We start from the raw sequence: 22,442 nt of genomic DNA on the forward strand, positions 1-22,442 counted from the left end.
ATGCTAACAGTGGTGCCGCTGCCGTGCGGTGGGAGGGGGCCACACCGAGGTCCCCCCGCTGCCGGTAATTTGCAGTGGGCCCTTCTCGACGTTGCAGGTTGAGGCGGACCTCTCTGAACAGAATTTTACCGGCCCCCACACCACCACTGTGGCATTGAGGGACCGGTAAAATTCAGCCCTCAGTGTGGGGTGGCGAGGGAACAGGGTCAAATAAACATAATGGATGCAGGGTTTAACTTTAAACTTTGTACAGTCTGGGGGTGGGGGGAAGGTCAAATTTAAAATGTAAGTGTTTTGTGTGGGGGCAGGACAAATAGTTAATGTAATTGTTATTGGGGGGTGGTAAAGGGCATTAAAGATTTATTTGAGAACTTGTGGGGAGGGGGGGGTTGTAGCTCTTAAAATTTAAATCTGAAAGCAGGGCTGGCTGCCCTTTAAAAATGGGGATGGACAGCCCGCACACTCCACATGATTGGGAAGAGGGGGTGGGCGGACCGCCCAGCTATTTAAATGAGCGGGAGATTGCAACAGCTCTTTGGCATGTGTCTCATGCGTGCAGGCCGCCATTTTTTGAGCTCGCTGCCAAGATCGGTGGCGAGCTCTTAAAATCCAGCCCAAAGTATTTGTTTAGTTTCTCTGCCATTTCCTTATTCCCCACCATAAATTCCCCTGACTCTGCCAGCATCTCATTTACCGATTCGGCACGCTACAGCCTGCCGGACTGAACATTGAATTCAATAATTTCAGAGCATGACAGGCCCTCGCTTTTTATGTTTAGTTATTTTTTCTTTTTTTCTTTTTTCATTTTTATTTGGTTATTTTATTTTAGGTATTTTAGTGTGTTTAGTTTGTTTCTACTGTGCCTACCTACTATTTCTGTTTTTTTACATTTTTTAATGTTGTGCTTGGAGTGCTTTGTGCTTTACAGTTTATTCACACCCTCTCTGTACTAACGCTTTGTCTTTCAGCACACCATTAACATACTGTTTGCCTTTGTTCCATGACCTTCTGGTCAGTTATTCTCTGTGACCTTGTCCTATCAACACCATCTCTTTTGTTATCTCTTGCCCCACCCCCTACTTTACTTGCTTAAAATCTTTTACATTTCTAATATTTGTTATTTCTGAAGAAGGGTCACTGACCTGAAACGTTAACTCTGCTTCTCTCTCCACAGTTGCTGCCAGAACTGCTGAATATTTCCAGCATTTCTTGTTTTATTTCAGATTTCCAGCATCTGCAGTATTTTGCTTTTATTTTAAACCTTCTAATGTTGTTTCCCAATCTACCACAGCCAACTTGCCTCTCATACCATCATAGTTTCCTTTGTTTAGATTTATGACCCTCGCTTTGGATTGAACTACATCACTTACAAACTTAAAGTAAAATTCTATCATATTATGGTCACTCTTCCCTAGAAGCTCCTTTTCAATAAGATTATTAATGTTTCCTTTCTCATTGCACAATACCAGATTTAAAATATCTGGTTCTCTACTGGGTTCCTCAACATACTGTTCTAGAAAATCATCTTGTAAACATTCCAGGAATTCCTTCTCCACTGCATTGGTGCTAATTATGTTTACCCAGTCTATATGTAGATCAAAGACCCCCATAATTACTGTATTACCCTTGTTACATGCGCCTCTAATTTCCTGATTTATACCGTGCCTTACATTTCCACTATAAATATGTTAAATAAGCTCACTCTGAATGTTTCAAATTTCATATATACAAAATAAATATGTTTTTGGTAATGGCAGAATCATTCCTGAAAAACAGTCCTGTAAACAACTCCTCCCAATGCTTGCTGCCCCTTGCTGTTTCTTAGCTCTATCCAAATTGATTCTACATCTTCATCTTTCGATCTAAGATACTCTCTCACTAATGTACTGATCTCATCCTTTATTAACAGCGCTACCCCACCTCCTTTTCCTTTTTGTCTATCCTCCTGAAAAGTCGAATACCCTTGAACATTCAGTTCCCAGCCTTGGTCACCCTGCAGCCACGTCTCCGTAATGGCAATTAGATCATAACTGTTTACTTCTATTTATGCTCTCAGTTCATCTACCTTGTTGCAAATGCTGTGTGCATTCAGATAGAGTGCGTTTAATTCTGTCTTTTTATTATTTTCACAACCTCTAGCTTTATTTGCTGGTGCACTCTTAAATTTGTATGCTCTGTCCCTGCCTGACACACTCTGATTAGCATTACCCTTATTGCTACCTTGCCACCTTGCTTTCTTGCCTTCTCTTCTCTCTTTAACTTATCACATTTTCTCTCACTTCGCACTCAAAAGAGCCACTTTAATTTTACAGCGATCTCAAAGGCCTGAAAATATGCACAATTAGTGGAAACTCGTAGTGGTGATTAATTTGATCTGGGGGTTGACCAATTTTGCAGCCAGGCTGGCTTCTCGCATGATGTTTTTTAAACAAGTGTGCAAAAGATTATCAAAACTCGATCTCCACTGGATGTAATTTGTGCTGGTTTGGCCGATTTCAGGCGAATTGCACTAGGCATAACTCTGTTTTACTCTGATATGGAAGCAACTGGGACTGTTTATGAAGAATGATTCCATCATTGCCAAAAACATATTTATTTTGAACATATGAAATTTGAAACATTCAGAGTGGGCTTATATAACACGTGAACAGCAGTCATCAGGCTCCCACTCGCCACTGAATATTTATAAACTTCTCATCAATTCCAGCCTGTGAAGAAATTACATGTATCAATGTGTTAATCATTTCATTATCTACCTAATTTATAATAGATAGATTGTTGTCTCCATTATAACAAGGCACTGATTGAAGAGACCCAATGTTGATGAAAATTCTAAAATAGAATTTCTTCGTTACAATTTAAATAATTATATATGATTTGTCATAAAGTACTAATTTGTAACATTCCAAAAAAAATTGTTCTTAAAATTAGACAAAATATTTCAGACTTCTCTTTTTCTTGGCAATTATGATTTTTTTGTTTTCAAAAGCAATGGCTAATAGTCCATCAGATTAACACAACCAAAACATCATCAAATTTTAACTCTTGCAATAACTTTCCTTTCCTGATTATTTCATAATTATAGCTATTTTAAATTCACAAACAATACATTTTTCTTACATTTTCTAATGAGACAGCCATTTTGAATTTGCTAATCAGCATTTTAACTTACAGTCTAAGATGGCAGAGGACATAACCTAATTTAAATCCCTATTTGCAAACTATATAAATATGCATTATTTCAAAGTTGCTGTAAAAGTGGCCTGAAAGTATATATGTATAAATTTAAAAAACTGTACTCATCTTTCCCATAATTCCATGATTAAGTCTCTCCAACCAGGTTTCTGTCCCTGCCCTAATACAGAAACATCCCTCATCAAAATCACAAATTACATCCTGTGAACATAATGCACTATCCACTCTTATCCATCCTTATCTTTTCAACTTCATTGCAGCCTTCAACAAGGTTAACTACACTATACTCCTCCAAAGCTTTTCCTCCATCATTGTTGAGCTGAGTGGGACTTCTTTCACTTCTTTCTGCGTTTACCTTGCCAAACATAGCCAGAGAATCTCCAATAATGGCTTCTCTTCACACTCCCACACTGTTAACTCTGTAGTCCCCAAAGGGTCTATATTTAACCCTTCCCTTCTGTGACATCAACCAAAGACATGGGGCAAGATTTTTCCACAGGCTTTGGGACCCCAAGTTGGAACTAAATGATGGTCCCGAGCCTGCACATGCTGGTAGCGAGATCGGTGGCACAATCTTCTGGGAGGCAGCCTCCCAGTTGGCCGCCTATACACTCACCGTCCTATTAAGAATGGCAGGCAGGCACCCTATCCTGCTGGACCAATCAGAGGGCTGGCAACTCTGGAGTCTCAGCTGCCCCGCCAGGAGAAATGGGCGCTGTTGAAGCAGGTCGGGCCTCAACATGGAGCTGCCCTTGCTGAAAAACAAAAAGGGGGCTTCACTGAAGACTCCCGAAATGGTAGGGACATTGGGATGGAAGGGAAACCCCTCCACAGGATTGGATTGTGACCCTTCATCCACGAGGCCCTATCACTGGGTGATGGAGACTCGGGCTGTGCTAGTCCCCCAGCCTACCACAGGGAGGCCGCCTCCAATGATTTGGCGGTCTCTGCGTGCGATGGAGGGGCTGCTCCGTCAGTGGGAGAGTTCCATTGAACTGCAAAATCACCTCTAATTGGGGCCTTAGTCACTTTAATTGGCTTCTCGCCTCCATGGAGCAGGCAGCCGATCCTGTTACCAGCCTGACCCAGGGAGAGAACCCCGGTGCCAGGAATGCATCAGGGAGCTGTCCTGATGCGGCTCCCCCTATTTTCATGGAACCCCTGCCTGCAATCCTGTCTCCACGGGGTCTTAAAAATCCAGCCCATGGCATCAGGTTCCACATGTACTCTGCAATACACTGCTCTACTTCTCTACCATTTAACATAAGCCGTCCACTGCCTTCATGTTGTCAGCCTACTCCTCTGACATCCAATTTTGGATGAGCTACAATTTCATTCAATTAAACTTTGGGAAAACTAAAAGCATTGTCTCGAGTCTCCACCACAAAATTTGTATACTTGCCAATGATTCCATCCTCCTCCCTGCCACTACCTCAGGTTAATGCTTTTTGTTCGCAACCTTGGCAACCTATTTCACACTGAATTGAGGTTCTGAGCATATATCCTCTGCAGTAAAATGACTGACTACTTTCATCTCTGTAACATCACCCATCTCTATCCCTGCCTTAGTCCATCTGCTGCTGAAACCCTCATTCCTACCTTTGTCACCTCCAGACTCGACAATTCCAACACTCTCCTCTTGCATCTTTTACCTAACCTCACCATAAGCTCATCGAAAATCCGACTGCACATCCCTAATCTCGAACTAAGTCCCGTTCACTCATCATCCCTGTGCTCGCTGACCTACATTGGCTCCTAGTCCTCAAACTCTCCAATTTAAAATTCTCTTCTGTCTTCAAATGACATCTCACCCACCCCACTAAATGGCCTTACTGCTCCCCATCTCTGCAATGGACTCCAGCCCTGCATCCTTCCGAGAACTCTTCATTTGTCTGAGAACTGGCCTCTAGTGAATCCCTTGCACAATATGATCCACCACTGACAGACATCCTTCAGCCATCAAGGCCCTCAGCTCTGGAATTCCCTCCCAAAACTCTGCCTCTCCAACTCTCTCCTCCCTTAAGACCCTTCTTAAAAACTACCTCTTTGATGAAGCTTTTTGCCATAATGTTACCTCTTTGGTTTTGTAGCCAACTTTTTTCTGGTAACACTTCAGTGAAATGACCTGTGTTGTGTTTCATTGCTCAGTGATTGATTGCTCTGTACTGTGTTTGTGAGACTGCTCACTATGCTGTCAGTCAACCTTGAGGGGGCGTGGTTCCAAAAGTAAAACTAAAACCGATCTGGGCAGCCATCTGAATAAAGCCTACAAACACAGAAATCGTGAGTCTAGTTTCTTCATGCTTGGGGTACGAAACATAACATCTGGCAATGAAGATGGCGAGAATTTAAATTTATCGGCCCCAGCCCTTTCCCATTATCGCCGGGAGATCCTTCCATTCCGTGGGCAGATGGATTTTTGTGTTTGAAACCTTCTTGCTTGTTACGGGTCTGGATGGTATGGATGTAGCAGCGACCCCAAGAAAGCGATATTGTGCATTGCCTCAGAGCAGAGGGCTAGCGTATATTCGAGCAGCTAACAGATGATACGTCTACATTCAAAAAGACGGAAAATATTTTGGCCCGAAGAAAGGTGTGATGATTGACTGAAACACGTTCTGCTAGAGCTGTCAGGGAAATGGTGAGCCCATAAAACAATATGTGGCAGCATTGTATCATTTGGATTCTTTATGCAAATTTGGCATGCAAACTAATTTGTGACTAACAAATTGAAAACACTTCAATCCCACGAATTAGGGAACACCTGCTCATGGAGGGTGATGATATGACTTTGGAAAGGGCCATGACCTTAGCTGTCCAAATCGAATCCGCCATTTTAGATTTGAAGTTGTTGCACAAAAATACACCCTCAGGCTCAGGGTCGCAGACACAGCTTGCTCAATCAGTTTAAGTGCAAGGGTTACAAACAAAGAGGCCTCAGCAGGCTCATCAACACTTGCCCTATCATGGTCAGGCACCCTTTAAAATGTGCACAAATTGTGGAGGTACCAACGACTTCAAAAGACCATGTCTGGCACAAGGGAAAAAGTGCAACTCGTGCTCAAAGATGAATCACTTCACAAAGGTATGCAGGTCGTCAAAGAAGAATTCTAAGTCAGTTCGACACATGGAGGAACCTATTCCTAAGAGCGAAATACAGTACGTGTATTCTATTGCAGACAGTAAAGTGCCCAGTCCCATGTACAGGGGTCACATCAGGAATTGCACAGTCACGATCACAGGCATTTGATGTTGGGTGCAAAAGTATCCATATTGAGCGAAGACCTCTACCGTCATTATTTTTCAAAACTTTCACTCCTGCGACAGACACTCGTCAAGCTTACAATGACTTGATTAACCTAGTTTCTGGAATGATCACAGTTCCAGTCCGCTACAAAAATGTCAACCTAAACAAGTACACATTCAATGTGGCCAAAGGCAGGAGCCTTATGGGGGTAGACCTGTTTGATAAGCTTGGCTTCAAACTTGCAGACCCCACCGGAGCATACATTAATGTGATCGATGCTACAGTATCCTTCCTTATTCACCGGATTTGGGGAGATTAAGGGGCACTGTCATGCTCCTCGTGTCGAAAGGTCAATTCCGCCTGTTTCACAAAATGTGAGACGGTTGCCATTTGCAATCCACGCTGATGTGTCACAGGAGCTGAAACAACTGGAAGCAGACAGTATTACTGAATGAATCAACTTTTCCCCATGGATATCGAACCTAGTCATTGCGCGATGGAGAACTTAGACTATGTGTTGACCTTAAGTCGGTCAACAAAACAATTATTCTGGACAGGTACCCGCTCCCTACTATCCAAGAACTATTGGCATAATTTCAACCACAGTCTTTACAAAGCTCCACATGCAAGGGAGCTCTCTTCAGATACCACTAGCAGAGAGAAGACGATATCTTACAGCCTTTGTTACACATGATGGTGTGTTTCAGTATTGCACAAAGCCGTATGGACTACGTTCAGCACCTAGTGTGTTTCAACAGATTGTTTCTTCAGTCTTGTCAGATATTGAGGGGATGCTCAACCTTCTCGACGACATTGTCATCCATGGAAGGGACTAAGTGAAACACAATCCACGTTTATCTGCGATGCTCACTCGACTCGCACAACACAGTCTGACACTCAACAAGGACAAATGCACATTCACGACATCCAAGATTGACTTTCTTGGGTACAAAGTGACAACAGCTGGAGTAAAGCCTAAGTACAACAACATCAAGGCCATTCATGTGCTTCCAACCTGGTTATATTATGAAAGAGTTGGCATCGTTCCTCAGCACTACCAACTTTTATCACAAATTTGTGCCCAATTACGCAGAGATTGTGGAGCCTCTTCGAAAGCTACTGCACAAAGATACACAATGAGAATGGGCAATCACAGAGCAAACAGCATTTGACACATTAAAGGCAAAGATGGCATCTCCGCCAGGCCTTGCGCATTTCAACCCACATGCAGAAACGTACATTGCACCAAATGCATCAGGCAATGTGATAGGAGCTGGACTCTCACAGTACATTGCAGGAAGCAAACGACCAATGGAGTACGCATCACGGCCGTTGTCGGAAACTGGACGCAAATACTCCACTGGAGAGCAGGAAGCACTAGCCTGCAACTATGCTTGTGAACATTGGCATATGTATCTCTATGGTAGGAAGCTTACCCTCCGCATTGATGACCTAGCACTGACTACATTGTTAGCCATGTCAGGATCTGGTCATCGACTTCAATGCATCTACTGATGGTCTGATTGCCTTCATCAGTACAACTTTGAGGTCAAGTATCTCATAGGTTCATGAAACTGAGTAGCTGACATGCTTAGACGCACTACTATTGCAGACAGCATTAGCGATAACCAAGCGACTTGTGACATTGAATGCTACTTAGTCGCAGTGATTTTGCACGCGACCACGAATCTTGTGATGTGAGAGGATTTGAAGGCAGAGTTGGCAGCAGACAGCGTACCACACAAATTAAGCCAGTACCTAAAAACTGACTGGACTCCCAAAATAGAGGAAGAACTGGTCCTGTACTACAGAGTACACAATGAGCTCACATTGTTTGATGGCAACTCAAGTGGTTCTCCCAAAAGCGCTACAGCAGCAGGTGTTGCATCTTACTCAGGAAGGACATACGGGTGTTAAGATGAAACAACAATCCCGTGAAGTAATCTGGTGTCCAGCAATAGGTCACTGCATAGCAGAGTTCATCAGAAACTGTGTAGCATGTACACTCAGTGAAAAATCCTGCACCTCGACAACCAACCCCATGGGCAACAAAACTATGGCAACAACTTCAAGTCGATAGTTTTAGAGAAGCGCATGCAGCCCCTAGCAATCAATGTTTCTTTGCTAGTTGTTCATGATCTATATATCAAGTGGCCGAAAATCGCTACAACAAATTCCATAACCATCAATTCGGTCATTGGCATTCTAAATAAGTTGTTTACAAAGTGAGATATAAACAGAAAATGCTGGAAATACTCTGCAGGTCTGGTAAAATCTGTGGAGAGAGAAGCAGAGTTTCATCAGAACTGAAAGGTCACAGACCTGAAATATTAACTCTGCTTCTCTCTCCACAGATTTTGCCAGACCTGCAGGGTATTTCCAGCATTTTGTGTTTTTATTTCAGATTTCCAGCATCTGCAGTATTTTTCATTTACAAAGTGGGGTTTGCCAGAGACTATCACTACAGACAATGGACCACAGTTTGTTTCCAGTTAGCTCACATAGTTCTGAGCAAGTTACGGAATTCACCATCATCTGACATTACCATACAACCCACAATCGAATGGTGGCGTCAAACATTTCAACAGGGTGATCAAGGACAGTTTGAGAGCTAGCATGCCGGAGGGGAAAATGTTTGAACAATCCATTCATATCCTACTTCACACATATACATCCACCACACACGCTCTGAGCAGAGAGACAGTAGCCAGACCTATGATTGGTCAGCCGCCACCGCCATCCACTGCGCAAGTCAGAGCGAAAGCAGAAGAAATTGCGAAGCAACAAGACAACGTAAAAACATACTCCAATAAGCGAACACGCACAAGGAAACCACGATTCGCAGTCGGAGATTGGGTTCGCATCAAACTCCAAATTGCAACCACAAGCTCACGTCATCTCTATCGCAAGCTAAGCTGATAAAGCGGATGCTTGGTACCAATGCTTATCTCTGGGATGACAACACCAGGTAGAATGTGTGACACTTGATTGTGAGCAGACCTAGAGATTGTGACTATCGTGACTACAAGGATACACTTCCTTTCCTGATTAGCAATCATGATATTGATCATCTACCTCATCAAAATGATGGCGCTGAACCACAACCATGTCTTTATCGATCTTGGCACCATTATAGGAGACTTCCATATCGCGAAGATTATTTGCGTACTTAGAGGAAGAAACGGATTCTAAGAAATAACTCAATATACACCTGTTTGATGCTTATGAATGTTTAATTCAAAATAAGCTCCTTAGTCTACAAGAGGGAGAATAGGTTGTGTCTGATTGCTCAGTGATTGATTCCTCTGTGCTGGGTTTGTAAAACTGCTCACTATGCTGTCAGTCAACCCTGAGGGGGCATGGTTCCAAAAGTGAAACTAAAATCGATCTGGGCAGCGAGCTTGCATCAAGCCTATACATACAGAAATCATGAGTCTTGTTTTTTCATGCTTGGGGTATAAAACGTAACAACTTGGAATGTTTTTTTATGTTAAAGGTGCTTTATAAAAGCAAGTTGTTGTAATTGTTAAGAATGAGGTCAAAATTTTTTGAAAGCTCTCCCCCACCACAAATTTCAAATAACCACTGAAATTCTATCATAGTATATTTAAGTACTATTTCTGCACTGTTGATTTTATCCATTATACACATACTTGAAACGTACAGCTGTATTTCTTTTAACACAATGTGCTTATATGCATCAGAGTGCAAATACTTGCCTCAAAAAATGGCAATTCAGTTTTATTTGTATACACAATCGAGATGTCATTACAAGAAGTGTTGTGGGACTCCTGTCATATATATTTCATTAAGTCTGAAACATAACCGCACAGCCTTCGAAGTAATAATAAATCATTTGACTGTTTGCTGCACCAAGTCTTTCTCTATCCCATAAAATGTCTAAAATAACGGAGGGCATACTCGTCTCAATTATCTCAAAATGTGAAACATAAACATTCCAGATATGGCTGTAGTATTGGAACCTGCATCTTGTTAGATTTCTAATTCATTATGATTTACTGAGAGGGGTTGTGGATTACATTTTGTAAGATAATTGTGGTGGGGGTTTACAAACACAAAGAAAGAATCAGCATTACAGACAACCAGCAATCTTTTCATGGTCAGAGCAGTCTTTCAAAAATATTCAGCTTTCAACTTTAGGGTCTGTGGGACTTAAGTCAAGAATGTTGCAAATGATAGGATATCATCACAGCCAGTAATGTGTGAAATATCCCAAATAATCAGTTACTACAATGGCATGAATCTTTCATTATATCAGAGACGGGGAGTGGGTTACACATTAGTGCGTTAGTTTCAAAGGATTGGGATGCAGAAGGAAATTTATTCCAGTAGTTACAGTGGAGACTGAAAGCACGCAAAAGAAAATAAATATCCAAAAACACACCAAAATTAGCGAGTAGTTAAGGCTCAACTATAAGTTTATCTTAGATGCATTTCATGTTGGTATTCAGGTTTGTATGCATGAATATATTTTTATGGTCTGGAATTTGCTGAGGAAGAATGAGCAAGCATCCCTAAAATGTGACAGGCTCATTGATATAAGGAAGCATCCCATATGAGTACACAGCTGGTTGAAGTGACACTATGGGCAGGATTTCAATTCTGGTGTCGAGACCCTGACATCGTGTTCATTTCAGGGCCCTGACCCTGCAACGCATCAGCAATGCACGCACGTTGCTATTTCGATTGTAAGTTCACTTAATTGGCTCAGAGTTGTGTTCGCCATTCAATTAGCAGCAGCAGACGCAGGAAAGAGGTAGGACACAGGAAGCAGCGGGCCCAATTTAAAGGGCGAGCGGCAGCCATTGCTGCGGTTGCTGCACGTCTCAATAATGGAAGGAACAGCTGAGTGGAGGGCAGTAGGTACAGAGGGCTCCCATGCCATGGCAACACCCCAGTTCTGATGAAGGGTCACTGACCTGAAATGTTAACTCTGCTTCTCTCTCCACAGATGCTGCCAGACCTGCTGAGTATTTCCAGCATTTCTTGGTTTTACCCCAGTTTTTCTGATACCTCACTTGAGGTGCTGCTGGAGGCAGTGACAGCATGGAGAAGCATCCTGTTCCCAGCATGAGAAAGTCTGCAAGGCTGACCAAGAAGGTATGACTGGAGATGGCTCATGAGGCCAGCAGCAGAGGAGTAGTGAGGAGGAACTGAGTCCAGTGCAAAAAACGTTTCAATGACCTACTTAGGTCTGGCAAGGTGAGTCCAAAGATGGACCCCGATGGCATGCCTCCTGTCCAGTAGTCACCAGAATGCAAAAGAGAGAGGGGCATCCTGAAGACGCATAGAGTTCTCCTGACCATGGGAGAGATGTGCGCAAAACAGCATTGATGACCCATAAACATAGTTCATATCCCTAACGCTATTAGACAACAGGATACAGTGAAGATTGCAACATCATATGCAAATGAAAAGCTGCAAGTGATGAGGGAGAGAGGCATTGTCCTAACAGCATCTTTCTTCACCTCGCAGGCCAAGTGGGAGAACAGCACCAGGGGGAGCAAGAGGGCACATTTGGACAGTGGGGTGCCTCAGCTTGTGTCACTGATGCATTTTGAGGAGTTGGCCCTTGATCTGGCCAGAGTTGCAAGGTACCGGGACATTGAAGATGGAAAGATGGGAGTTCATCATAGACAGGGTGAAAGGATCTCAACATCTCAAGGTTCAGGCGATGCATGGCAATCCTCCTGTGCAAAGAGCTGTCAATGTATGAGCTGTCATCTCATTATTTTAAGCAGCAGAAGCACCTGTTGATTGTGCTGATCTCTCATGACCACCTTCTCTTATATTTCCCACAGGCACAGATGCTGCGACATGTCACGGTAGCTTCTCCTTTGGCGCTGGACCCTCTGGTGATGGTTTCGCCTTCATTGCCCTCCTGCCCCTTGTTCCTCACTCCTGCACCCCTGTTGCCCAGAGGTCTGCCTCTGCTCCTACCGATGCTGCTCCTCATCACTAGTCAATCCCATCTTGGAGCAGCTTAAACCCATTTCCTGTTAAGTCTTTCTTTCCTTTCAATTGGAATTTGGAGTCTTCCTGAACACCTCTCTCATGAACCAGTGAGGCCTGTATGCAGAAGGGCCTGGCCACCCACACCACCCACCCTGCCAAAGCCGTTCCCCAAAGTACCCTTCTTCAGTGTGAAGAGATATTACAGATGATTCCCCTGACGATGTACCACTGGTTGTCTGTGGCTGAGGGCTTTCTCTGAGCCTTCCCTCTTCAATGGTGCCTCTTGCTGTTGACGTGCCATCTTGACGCACTCCCTGCTGTGTTAGTGCCTCCTCATCCCTCTTGTGATTGAGACTCTGGGCTGGATTTTACAGCACCGCCCCCCCACCCCCACCCCCACCCCCCGACGTCTGAAGTTGCAACAGGGGATCCTGGCCCCATATTGCCAGCAGAGATAGGAGCCAAATTTACATATTTATAAAATGCAAATTACTGAATTAAATACTTACCTGCACCCGCCGACCGTTCCATTGCCATTTGGAGCCGGCGGCTGGCACTCTGTGCCATCGGACCTCCGTCTGTTGATGTAAGGTGAAACACGGGTGGGGGGGTGGAGCAGGTAGGTTTCTCAGCGCGGAGTGGGACAGCGGGGTAAAACTAATGTCATTGGTCAAGGGGGTTGTGGGAAGGGTTAAAGATTGAAGTTTGGAGGGGGATAGGTGAGGTGCACAAGGTATGTATTTTGGGGAGAGGGGGATAGGGCAAGGAATGAACTGTTTGGTCATTGTGGGTTGGAGAAGGCCTTGAAACATTTATTTAATTTATTTGAATAAATTCTAAGTGACCATTTCTTTAAAAATTCAAATTAAGTGTAAGGGTTTAAAGCCCTTTAAAAATGGCGTTGGCGCCTGCACAATGGCACTGGACACCGTTACCAGGGACAGACCGCCCACCCCTCCATGTCATGGGGAGTGGGGGGGGGCAGTCCTCCCTGGCCATGCAAATGAGCCGCTGCATTTAATATCACAGCGGCTCCGCGGAGTAAGGCCCGTGCCTTTAAAAGAACACTCTAAACTTGCTGTTAACGAGCTGACAACAAGCTTATTAAACAGCCTTAACTAGCTATTTATCTATTTCGGGCAGATTGTCTCTTCCTGCTCTCCTTGGAGCCTTTTAAACTGTCAGCATGTCAGTTTTGCATCAGGAAACCAGCACACTGACCCGAGGGCAAGGTTTCGACCCTCGCATTTAAATAAAAATCCTGACTTGCGTGTTTATGTGTACAACACCATGCTGTATAAAGAGACAATGACTAGGAATTGATTGCAATGGCATTATTGGCAATGATTGTCATAAATAATATTGTTGTTTCTCCCAACCCTCCAGCATTGATCCAAAGCCAAAATTTTTTGGATACTCATTATCACACATCACAATGATGATAGTGACAATCTAAAGAGCTTGAAAGCAGTATTACCACTCAGAAGTGGACCCGCTGTGTACACAGGTCAGGTTCATTCAGAGAGAGTAGCACTACCATTCAATAGAGAACTGATTACTGTTTCGAAAAGAGAGGATAACAGTAGACCTTTGAATTTAAAATAGATCAAACTGCTGTGTACATTCTTGAAAAGTACCCTTACAGTTATCTCCAGGATGTTGTTGATAATTCACAAATCATCAATGATCATGGACAAATTGCAAATGTAATTAGAATTTAACTGCACCTTTCTGTTATCAATCCAATATCACTAATGGTAAATCTGAGGTTAATTCCAAAATCTGAATTGGGGTCAGTAGTAAAGCCCAGTGCTTATAATAACTTGCTTTGCCATGTCTAAATAATATAATTTATCATAAACAAAAACAGCCCTTGGAGAATATATAATTTTTGCACTTTTAGACTATAGATTCTCTACATTATCCTTGAAAGAGCTGCACAGTGTTTCTACGGCATCATTTGATACACTTTGTGTTAAATTTAATCAGTTGTCTATCTCATAATTGTTCCAATAGTAACAGATTTATTGAGCCCAACTCTCCAGCACTTTTCTGAAATGCCGTTCCCACATGTGGCATTAAAATTGAGGAGCTTTTGAGGAATGTTACCAGACAGCAGTAAAATGCCCTAGTCTCCTTTGAATGCTGTCATGGGATCCTTACAATCCATCTGAACCGTCATGACAGGCAAATGGGATCTCAGTTTTAACTTTGCACTGCAGCATTTCAGCTTAAAAAAGTATATAATTGTGTAAAATGCATTTTAAAATCTTCCAACAAGAAAGGCATTATAAAACATGACTATTATTATAATACAGTTTAACTTCAATACAAACTACAATGGCTGGCAGAATGACAGTGCAGACGTGAGATTTTCATATTAAACTGTTCCAGGTATTATGCTTATTTGAAAACTCATGATTGAGGCACCAAAACAAAAGTAAAACATTATAGTACCATTGAGTAACTTTGATGAGTTCTGAACCACTCAAGCTATATTATTTGATAATAATTCATTTTTAATTAGTCTCAAAATTACTATAATACTGTTTTCATTTGGACTGTGTAACTGATGTTTTATAGCTTAAGAGTTCTAGGCATCCATAGCCCAGTTTGGAATTTCATAGTGAATAAGTATTAAGACACAAGCAGCAATTTGAAAAAATATAAGGAGATTTTTACTCTTATTTAACACTGTTAATAAATAAATAGTAGGTGTCTAATTCATTCTTAAGTTCTTTGCATTATAAATTTACAGTAATTTGTTCTTGAGGTTACAGGTTCATGTGAAGTTTTGTGGACTTCTGTGCTGCGAGATGTTGAGGATATTTAATATAGCACTTGCCAGGTATTCAATCATAAACATCAACTATACACATAAGTAATAGAATTAGTTGTAATATCATCGAAAGAGAAAATACAAAAGCAGACTGATCTACCTGACATTGTCATGTCTTTGGATGTATATTTTATGAAATATCCTTTCCGGAGGTTTCAAGAAATCTTCCTTCATTTCCATTGCCACATTTCTAGGCAACAGGCTCATTAGAAGTCTTTCCTGTGGAAAATTACACATTAACATTATAGATGATATAGAGGTAGGTTTTTTTTAAATTATTGGAACATTTAAAAAAAAAACTTTACAAGTATGCAGGTATAAGTTTTAAGAAATCACTAAAAGTATTTAGATATCTCTCATTATTATAATTTATTCATTTGCATATTATCTAATGTGAATTAATGCAATTTTATTCAACTGATCCCCTAAAAGTATTGTATAAAATGTCAAATTGTACATCATCCTGCGAGTAAGGGATTTCCCTAAGGGAAATCAAATTTTAAAATAAAATTAAATTGATTTTCTAAGGCTTTCCTAAGGAATTGACTCTTTTTGGGGTTACAGAGACCTTGACAAAGTGAATTGATATATTTAGAAAAGCAAACTTTTTACATATAAAGTAACATAACAATCTCACGCATTTATTCTAGAAATCATTGTGCACAAATGATGTTTCCAATAGTTACAACAAATAGCATTCAGAGCATTTGTTATATGTATCGCTACGGTATAAGCTAATCTAAGATCAACTATACAAGATAAAGCAAAAATCATTAGTGAAAGAAAGTAGATTAGTGAAGACATAATAGATTGGAATACTTATATAGGCAGTAAGATTTGCAGCTAACAAATTAAGACAAGTATAGATATACCACTTAATATATTTTTCCATAAAATTCCATGGAAAATTAAGAAATTGAACATGTAGCTGGGCAGGAAGGCAAACAGACTCCAGATGAAATATTTGTAATGCAGAGAGCTGTCCTCCTTTGTATGCCCTACAGTGTTTGTTTAAAACACAGTGCCAACTTTTATGATTAATTGTCCTGTAAAGAACTTTTCTGCAGTAGTAACCTGACTGGCATTTCATTGAAACCAGATGCACTCCCACTGGCAGTAAGCAGGCTAACCCCTAAAGAACATGTGTCCTAGAAGTCACTTGAGTTATACAATTTACAGTTAAACACAGGCCCAAGTTTGACCATTCTAAAAAATTTACCTCTCTTCGGGTTGCAACTATACAGACATCGAGGAGCTGAGGAACTAAGTAGATGTGCTCCACAAGGTTTTCTGCTGACTGCACTCAGTAAAGTATTTCCACCTTCATCAAGCGTCAGTCAGCTAGGCTGCATGAAAATGCTCTTTACATAGAGAATGTGAAAGAGGACCTGCTGATTAATGCAAGATAGGCCACTAGTGTACCAAAGTTTATTTTCAACTGATATTTTCTTTGCCTTTGGAGTCAAACAGGATTTCTTTATTGGGCCAGGGAGCCAAACTGCTTTGGACTCTGGAGCTCAAACAGCTCTTTCTATTTGTGCCAGTCTTGGCATCCATTCCTGAAGTCAGGAATCTTAGTTCACAAGTGTTGTAATTAATAAATTGACTCTATTCAATTTTATGACATGGGGCTGTATTGTCCAGATCAGGAGGAAACGCCATGAGTAAGTTTCACAGGGCTTTTTCCCTGACTTTTCTTACTATCGTAATTCAGAATTTTTTTTAAAGGTAACAGAATGATTCATTTAAACATTTCTAAAAGAGATATTTTTAGTTTGTGATCAATATATGTGCTGAATGTGACGATTATCCAACTGGCAGATCACACATCATAGTGCACTGCACTTTACTAATCATTTTTTTTTATCAGTTAACTCAATCTAATGCATTCACATTGTGCTTAAAACGCCTGAGACTATAGACTTAATTATAGTGTCCAAGTGGGAATCTACTTGAATCAGTTTTGATTTGTACATTGTGCATTCTGCAATGTTAGCCACACTAAAGCTTTCATTTTACTAATTTTCACCAGTTTATTTTGATTGTTAACTCAAAGCACATATTCTAAACACATTCTAAAAAGAAAATCCTGCAAACATTTATTGACTTATTTAATTTTATTTAAAATATGAATCGTTCTATTTCCTGGTCATTGGGACTGAACCTCTACGCTATCAATCTGACAATCTAAAAACTTTGTTTCATTAGGAAACAACTTACTTTCCATCAGTAGACAGTTACAACTTGAAAGTAAATGCAATATTCCTCTAATAATACTCTTTGAAGACGTACAGCCATAAAAATTGATACCACAGAAGCAGGCCACCCAGCCTATTGTGTTTGTGCTTACTCTTTGCAAGAACAATCCAAACCTAATCCCACAGTCCCATAGCCTTGTTTTGTCATCTGCTTCAAATATTTATCTATTTTCCTTTAAAAGTACAATGTCTCTGTCTTAGGCACTTCCTGCAGAAAATGTCAACTCTCTGCCATAAAGAAATTTCTCCTAACTGCTCTCCTCACTCTCTTAGTGAGCACTTTAAATTGATGAACCTTCATCACCGACCCCCACCCCCCCTCCCCCCCCCCCCCCCCCCCCCCCGCCATCCAGGTAAATAGTTTTTCCCTATTTACATTATCAAAGCCCTTCATAACTTTGAACACCTCATAAATCTTATTTTAGCCTTCTTTGCTCCAGTGGAAATAGTTCCAGTATCTCAAGTCTTTCCTTACCTCAAAATAGAAAAGTGTTGATAGTCTTATAATAAAATATATCAAGAATCCCTCCAGCATATATATTAATGTCAAGTAAAATATTGAACACATAACAGAAACAGAATATGCTGGTAACATTTAGCAGGTCAGTCAGCATTTGTGGCAAGAACAGACAAGTTAACCCTTTATCAGATATGTTCTGACCTGCATAAATGGGGTTTTCCTTCTGGCAAAGTTATGGTTATCATGTGGCAGAAAGGCCCAGGAAATTCATCTGTTCTCTCCACAGATGCTGTCTGGCTGACCTGCTGAGTGTTTTCAGCATTTTTTGATCTGATTTCAGATTTCCAACAGACGTTTCTGTTTTTAGTACTTATAAGGGACACTTAAGACTGTGTACACATATTGCAATTCTGATGAAATACGTCAGGGAAAATACCTTGAACATATAAAATGCCCATGGAAAAGGAAAACCTGGAGACGTGGGAATGTGCATTTGAAAAATGTGATGTGTGTATTAGGTTTTACACAATAGCCTGTTCAGATCAAACTAAGCGATGGCTATTAAAAAAAAGTAAATATAAACAGTGGTACAGTAATGAATATTGCGCACTTCGGAAGCCCAACTAATTAGCAACACTAATAATCCTGCAGAATATTACAGATATTTCATAATCTTTCTCAATTTCACACTATTTCGCTTTCTGTCTTTCAACAACAATTTATTCATCAGTATATTATCCTTAGTTTACATTGTATTTGTATAATTTACATACATATGTCATATAAGACTTTCATTTTCGTTAAATTTACAATACGCATGTGAGAATGTGCGACAACTTCATATTGTGATATATTCCCCTTTTCACACACAGCTCATTTTTTACTTGTATCTCTGTTTCTGCGCAATCTTTAGTTTCTCTATCTTCACAACCAAACCACTGACCTGTTTCTCGTTTTCATCTTCCAGACGAAGACGTTCCTCGATGCAGTTCCTCGCCTGTAGAAAGGCTTTCCTCTGGGCTCTCTCCGTCAGGATTCTGACGAACACCCCGGACACATTCACACTGGCAAATAGAACAGCATTGGCCACAAGCTACGGAGCAGAACACAAAACATGTATTCCAATCAATCCCTGTGGCTGATTAGTACAAACCAAAATGCAAGATGAATTCCTTTCATGAACTGTTACATTAGTGGGTAAAACTGGCACCGTTTCCGATTGTTCATCGCCCTTCCAAGATCCTTATGGACGAGTAAATGTAATTTGCTAACATTAATTATGGTTAATTATTTCACACAGACTCATCCACCAAAACCTGACCCTTCCAGTCTGCGCTCTGTTCAATGCAGACACTTTCTACAATGACCCCTTCGCTCAAATTCCCAGTGTCATCGCTTATCAATGTTCAGATCTGGAGTCTAAAGTGTTCCTGATTTACATTACTGACTGTTATTTACCCGGAACGAGAGCTTTCCTACTCAGTGATGGATATCAGTCCTGAGTGTCGAATTATATGAGCTGCAGGGAATAGGCTCCGAATCTGAGTCCGAGTTCCGAAGAAGGGTCACTGACCCGAAACGTTAACTCTGCTTCTCTTTCCACAGATGCTGCCAGACCTGCTGAGTGATTCCAGCATTTCTTGTTTTTATTTCAGATTTCCAGCATCCGCAGTATTTTGCTTTTATTTTAAGGCTCCGAATCTTCGCAGGGACTCACTAGCTAACTCTGAACAAAACTGGAAAAATGTTTTAAAGTTGATTTAGGACATTGAAGTGACGGTTCAATCAGTAACTTATAATTGGCACTAGACAAAAGATACGCATCATTTTCAGAGTGTATGTAGAGATGAATGCAATGTTTGACAGAGGTCAGCAGAAGGAGTCACCGCCATTCACAAAAACAATAGTCCAGTTTCTGAAGTCCGCCCGTCAGACTATTACAAACGGTATCCTGGCTTCTAATTCGTAATCTTTATCTAAGGTGCTTTACAGAGTTTGTTATTGGGGAGTGATACTTTTGCATTAAAAGGCCAAGGTATAACGGATGCTCAGTGTGCTGATGTGTGGCGTTAGAGCCAGTCCGCACAGAATGAACAATTAACCAATTATTTACCGACATTAAATGGTGGCTGTTCTGTAGTCAGGCAGGCCCTTGTCAATGATGGGATGGGGAAGGGTGATAAAATTATAATTCTTACACGATCCATCATTTTAATCATAAACAGGAGCTGATTTTTTTTTACGAAAATGAAAGTCACTAGCTTTCTGATCAACTTTAACAGCTCTGATGAAGGGTCACAGACCTGAAACATTAACTCTGCTTCTCTCTCCATAGATGCTGCCTGACCAGCTGAGTATTTCCAGCACTTAGTGTTTTTGTTTCAGAACTTTAACAGTTGTCTCTGGTCTTGTAGTATTCTTCAGTTATATAGTGATTTCCCAGTATGGAAAGGATTCTTGAATCCTCGAAACAAAACTTGGAAAATGTTTCAAAGTTTATCCAAGGGCACTGAGATACAATGCTTTCGAAGATTTTGTTTAAAGTCCTACTTGAAAAAAAAACACTAAAGCAGTTGTTTTCCTGCAGTAACAGAATGGGGAGGAGTGTGAAGCAGGACTTACCGTGCGCCAGAGTCGTTGTCTTCTGGATGTCACCGAGGTGGCAGTGACTATGATGTGGGAAACGGCCACCATCAGCCCGAAGATTATCGCCAGCAAGGTCCGGACGGGCAGCAGGGAGTAGGCGACAAAAGTGACCAACATGAGCTGCCACATGCCGTGCTCTGAGGAGGTCGGCGGCTCCAAGCCGTAGGCTCCGAGCGAAAAGGGGCAGCAGAGGAAAGAGAAAGTAAAGGCGAAGAGCAACGTGAGCTTGACGATCTGCTGGAGCTGGGTGACCTGCAGGTATTTGACGTTGGTGACAATGAAAAGCGACACGAAGATGATGCAGTGCACCGGGTGCGAGCCCTTGGATATGGTCAACCATGGGCCGGACATTAACTCCACGATGGCCAGGGTAGCTGTCATGATGATGAGGATGGCTAAAGCTTTGAGAGTCGCTGTCTGCTCCAGCTTCAGGTTGTAATTCTGAAACAGGGACTCCAGCTCCTTGCAGTCAAACTCGTCCTCGCAGCCGATCGTGTCCAGAGGCGAGCCCGGGGCGCAGGGACACTTCTTCCTTCTTGTCTTGACTTTGCGAAACGGTATTTCCTCCATGTCATTGCCATTCAAAACAAAAACACCTCGTGTGACTCTTTTCACCCCCTCTCCTTGCTCTCGTAGGGTTTGCAGTTCTGACCAAGTCCTCAGGCCGATGAGAATGACTGAGAGCCTCAAACCCACCCCCAAACCCACCCACTCCGCCTTGAAATGTCAGAAGAGGCAACGATTCAGAGAGGAGGCACAGATCAGGGTGGGGAGTGCGAAGGGACAAGATAAGACCCAACAAGAAGTTGGCGATTGCAAGATCAGGCAGTAGATGTTCGGAAAGCCGGAGCCCGGTGACTGGTCGCCTCGTTTCCCTGCTGATACAGACATAGAGAGAGAGAGATGAGAGCAGAGAATGATCCCATCCTAACCCAGAGCCTTGTACCATGGACAGATTAATGACGCCTGCGCACTGACCCCCCCAAGAAACAACCCACGTCTCACACTAAAGCAGCTCACAACACAAAACCGGAGATCTCTCTTTCTCTCTGAACAGTAACAGTCTCACTCGCTATCATGTGCAAAGTCAAATACACGGAAACATTCAGAGCAGAGGCGAGGATTCAGCAGGCACCCGCCAGCAGCCCACATGTACTTTTAACATGATGATCACGAAAGGTGGCGCCAAGAAAAGTGAAAGGTTGCTCATTGGCGTAATAAAACCAGTCGCCGGTTTGCAAGAGAACTAAAAAAAGAGTCGAAACGTGCAAGGAATCAATGCCTGTATCAATTCAAACATTTCATCTCTCATCTCAGCATTGCGAAGCCAATAGCAGGATTGAACTAGATCCAGATAGCAACCCCTCCACCTGCAGGTCATTTTAACTGCGTGATATGTGAAACAAATCCGAAGTGTAACTGATCGAGCAACGGATGGTGTGCTTCTCCTTTTGTAGGTCATATCAATAGATGTGACCGTGTTGAATTCTATCTTTAACTCAAAGCCGCAGGATGGGGCTATGTTCTCAAACATGTTGCTTCGCCGCCGCAAGCCAGCAAAGTGTTTAATATTTTAATGTGTCAATTTCTATACATTTTATACATTTAATAAGTATTTGCCTTTCCACTCGATCTGGAAACACAATCTAATTCCAGGGGAGCAGATCTTCTCTAGTTGATTTGCATAAATCTCTCTTTAATGCTATTTGCCGTGTGACCAGTGGCAACTAAAAATAAACGCCGCGCTGGTTCGGCTTAGTAAAGCAACCCAATTTCTCCTTTCAATTAAAAAAAGAACACGTTTTCTAAAACGAATAGAAT

General features: G+C 41.7%; 1 protein-coding gene across 1 annotated transcript in view; it reads right to left on the minus strand.

Annotated features, from left to right (window-relative positions):
• The window catches only part of LOC137380783 (adenylate cyclase type 1-like), a 430,168-nt gene extending 408,977 nt beyond the window's left edge, over positions 1-21,191 (minus strand). The window contains exons 1-3 of the mRNA XM_068053137.1: positions 20,598-21,191; positions 18,919-19,068; positions 15,358-15,476 (exon numbers count right to left, since the gene is read on the minus strand). Coding sequence (XP_067909238.1) covers positions 15,358-15,476; positions 18,919-19,068; positions 20,598-21,191 — 863 coding nt within the window. The remainder of the gene's footprint in view (positions 1-15,357; positions 15,477-18,918; positions 19,069-20,597) is intronic.
• Between the last annotated feature and the right edge of the window lie 1,251 nt (positions 21,192-22,442).

Source organism: Heterodontus francisci, chromosome 2 (genome assembly GCF_036365525.1).
Source record: "Heterodontus francisci isolate sHetFra1 chromosome 2, sHetFra1.hap1, whole genome shotgun sequence".
Classification (NCBI taxonomy): Eukaryota; Metazoa; Chordata; class Chondrichthyes; order Heterodontiformes; family Heterodontidae; genus Heterodontus; species Heterodontus francisci.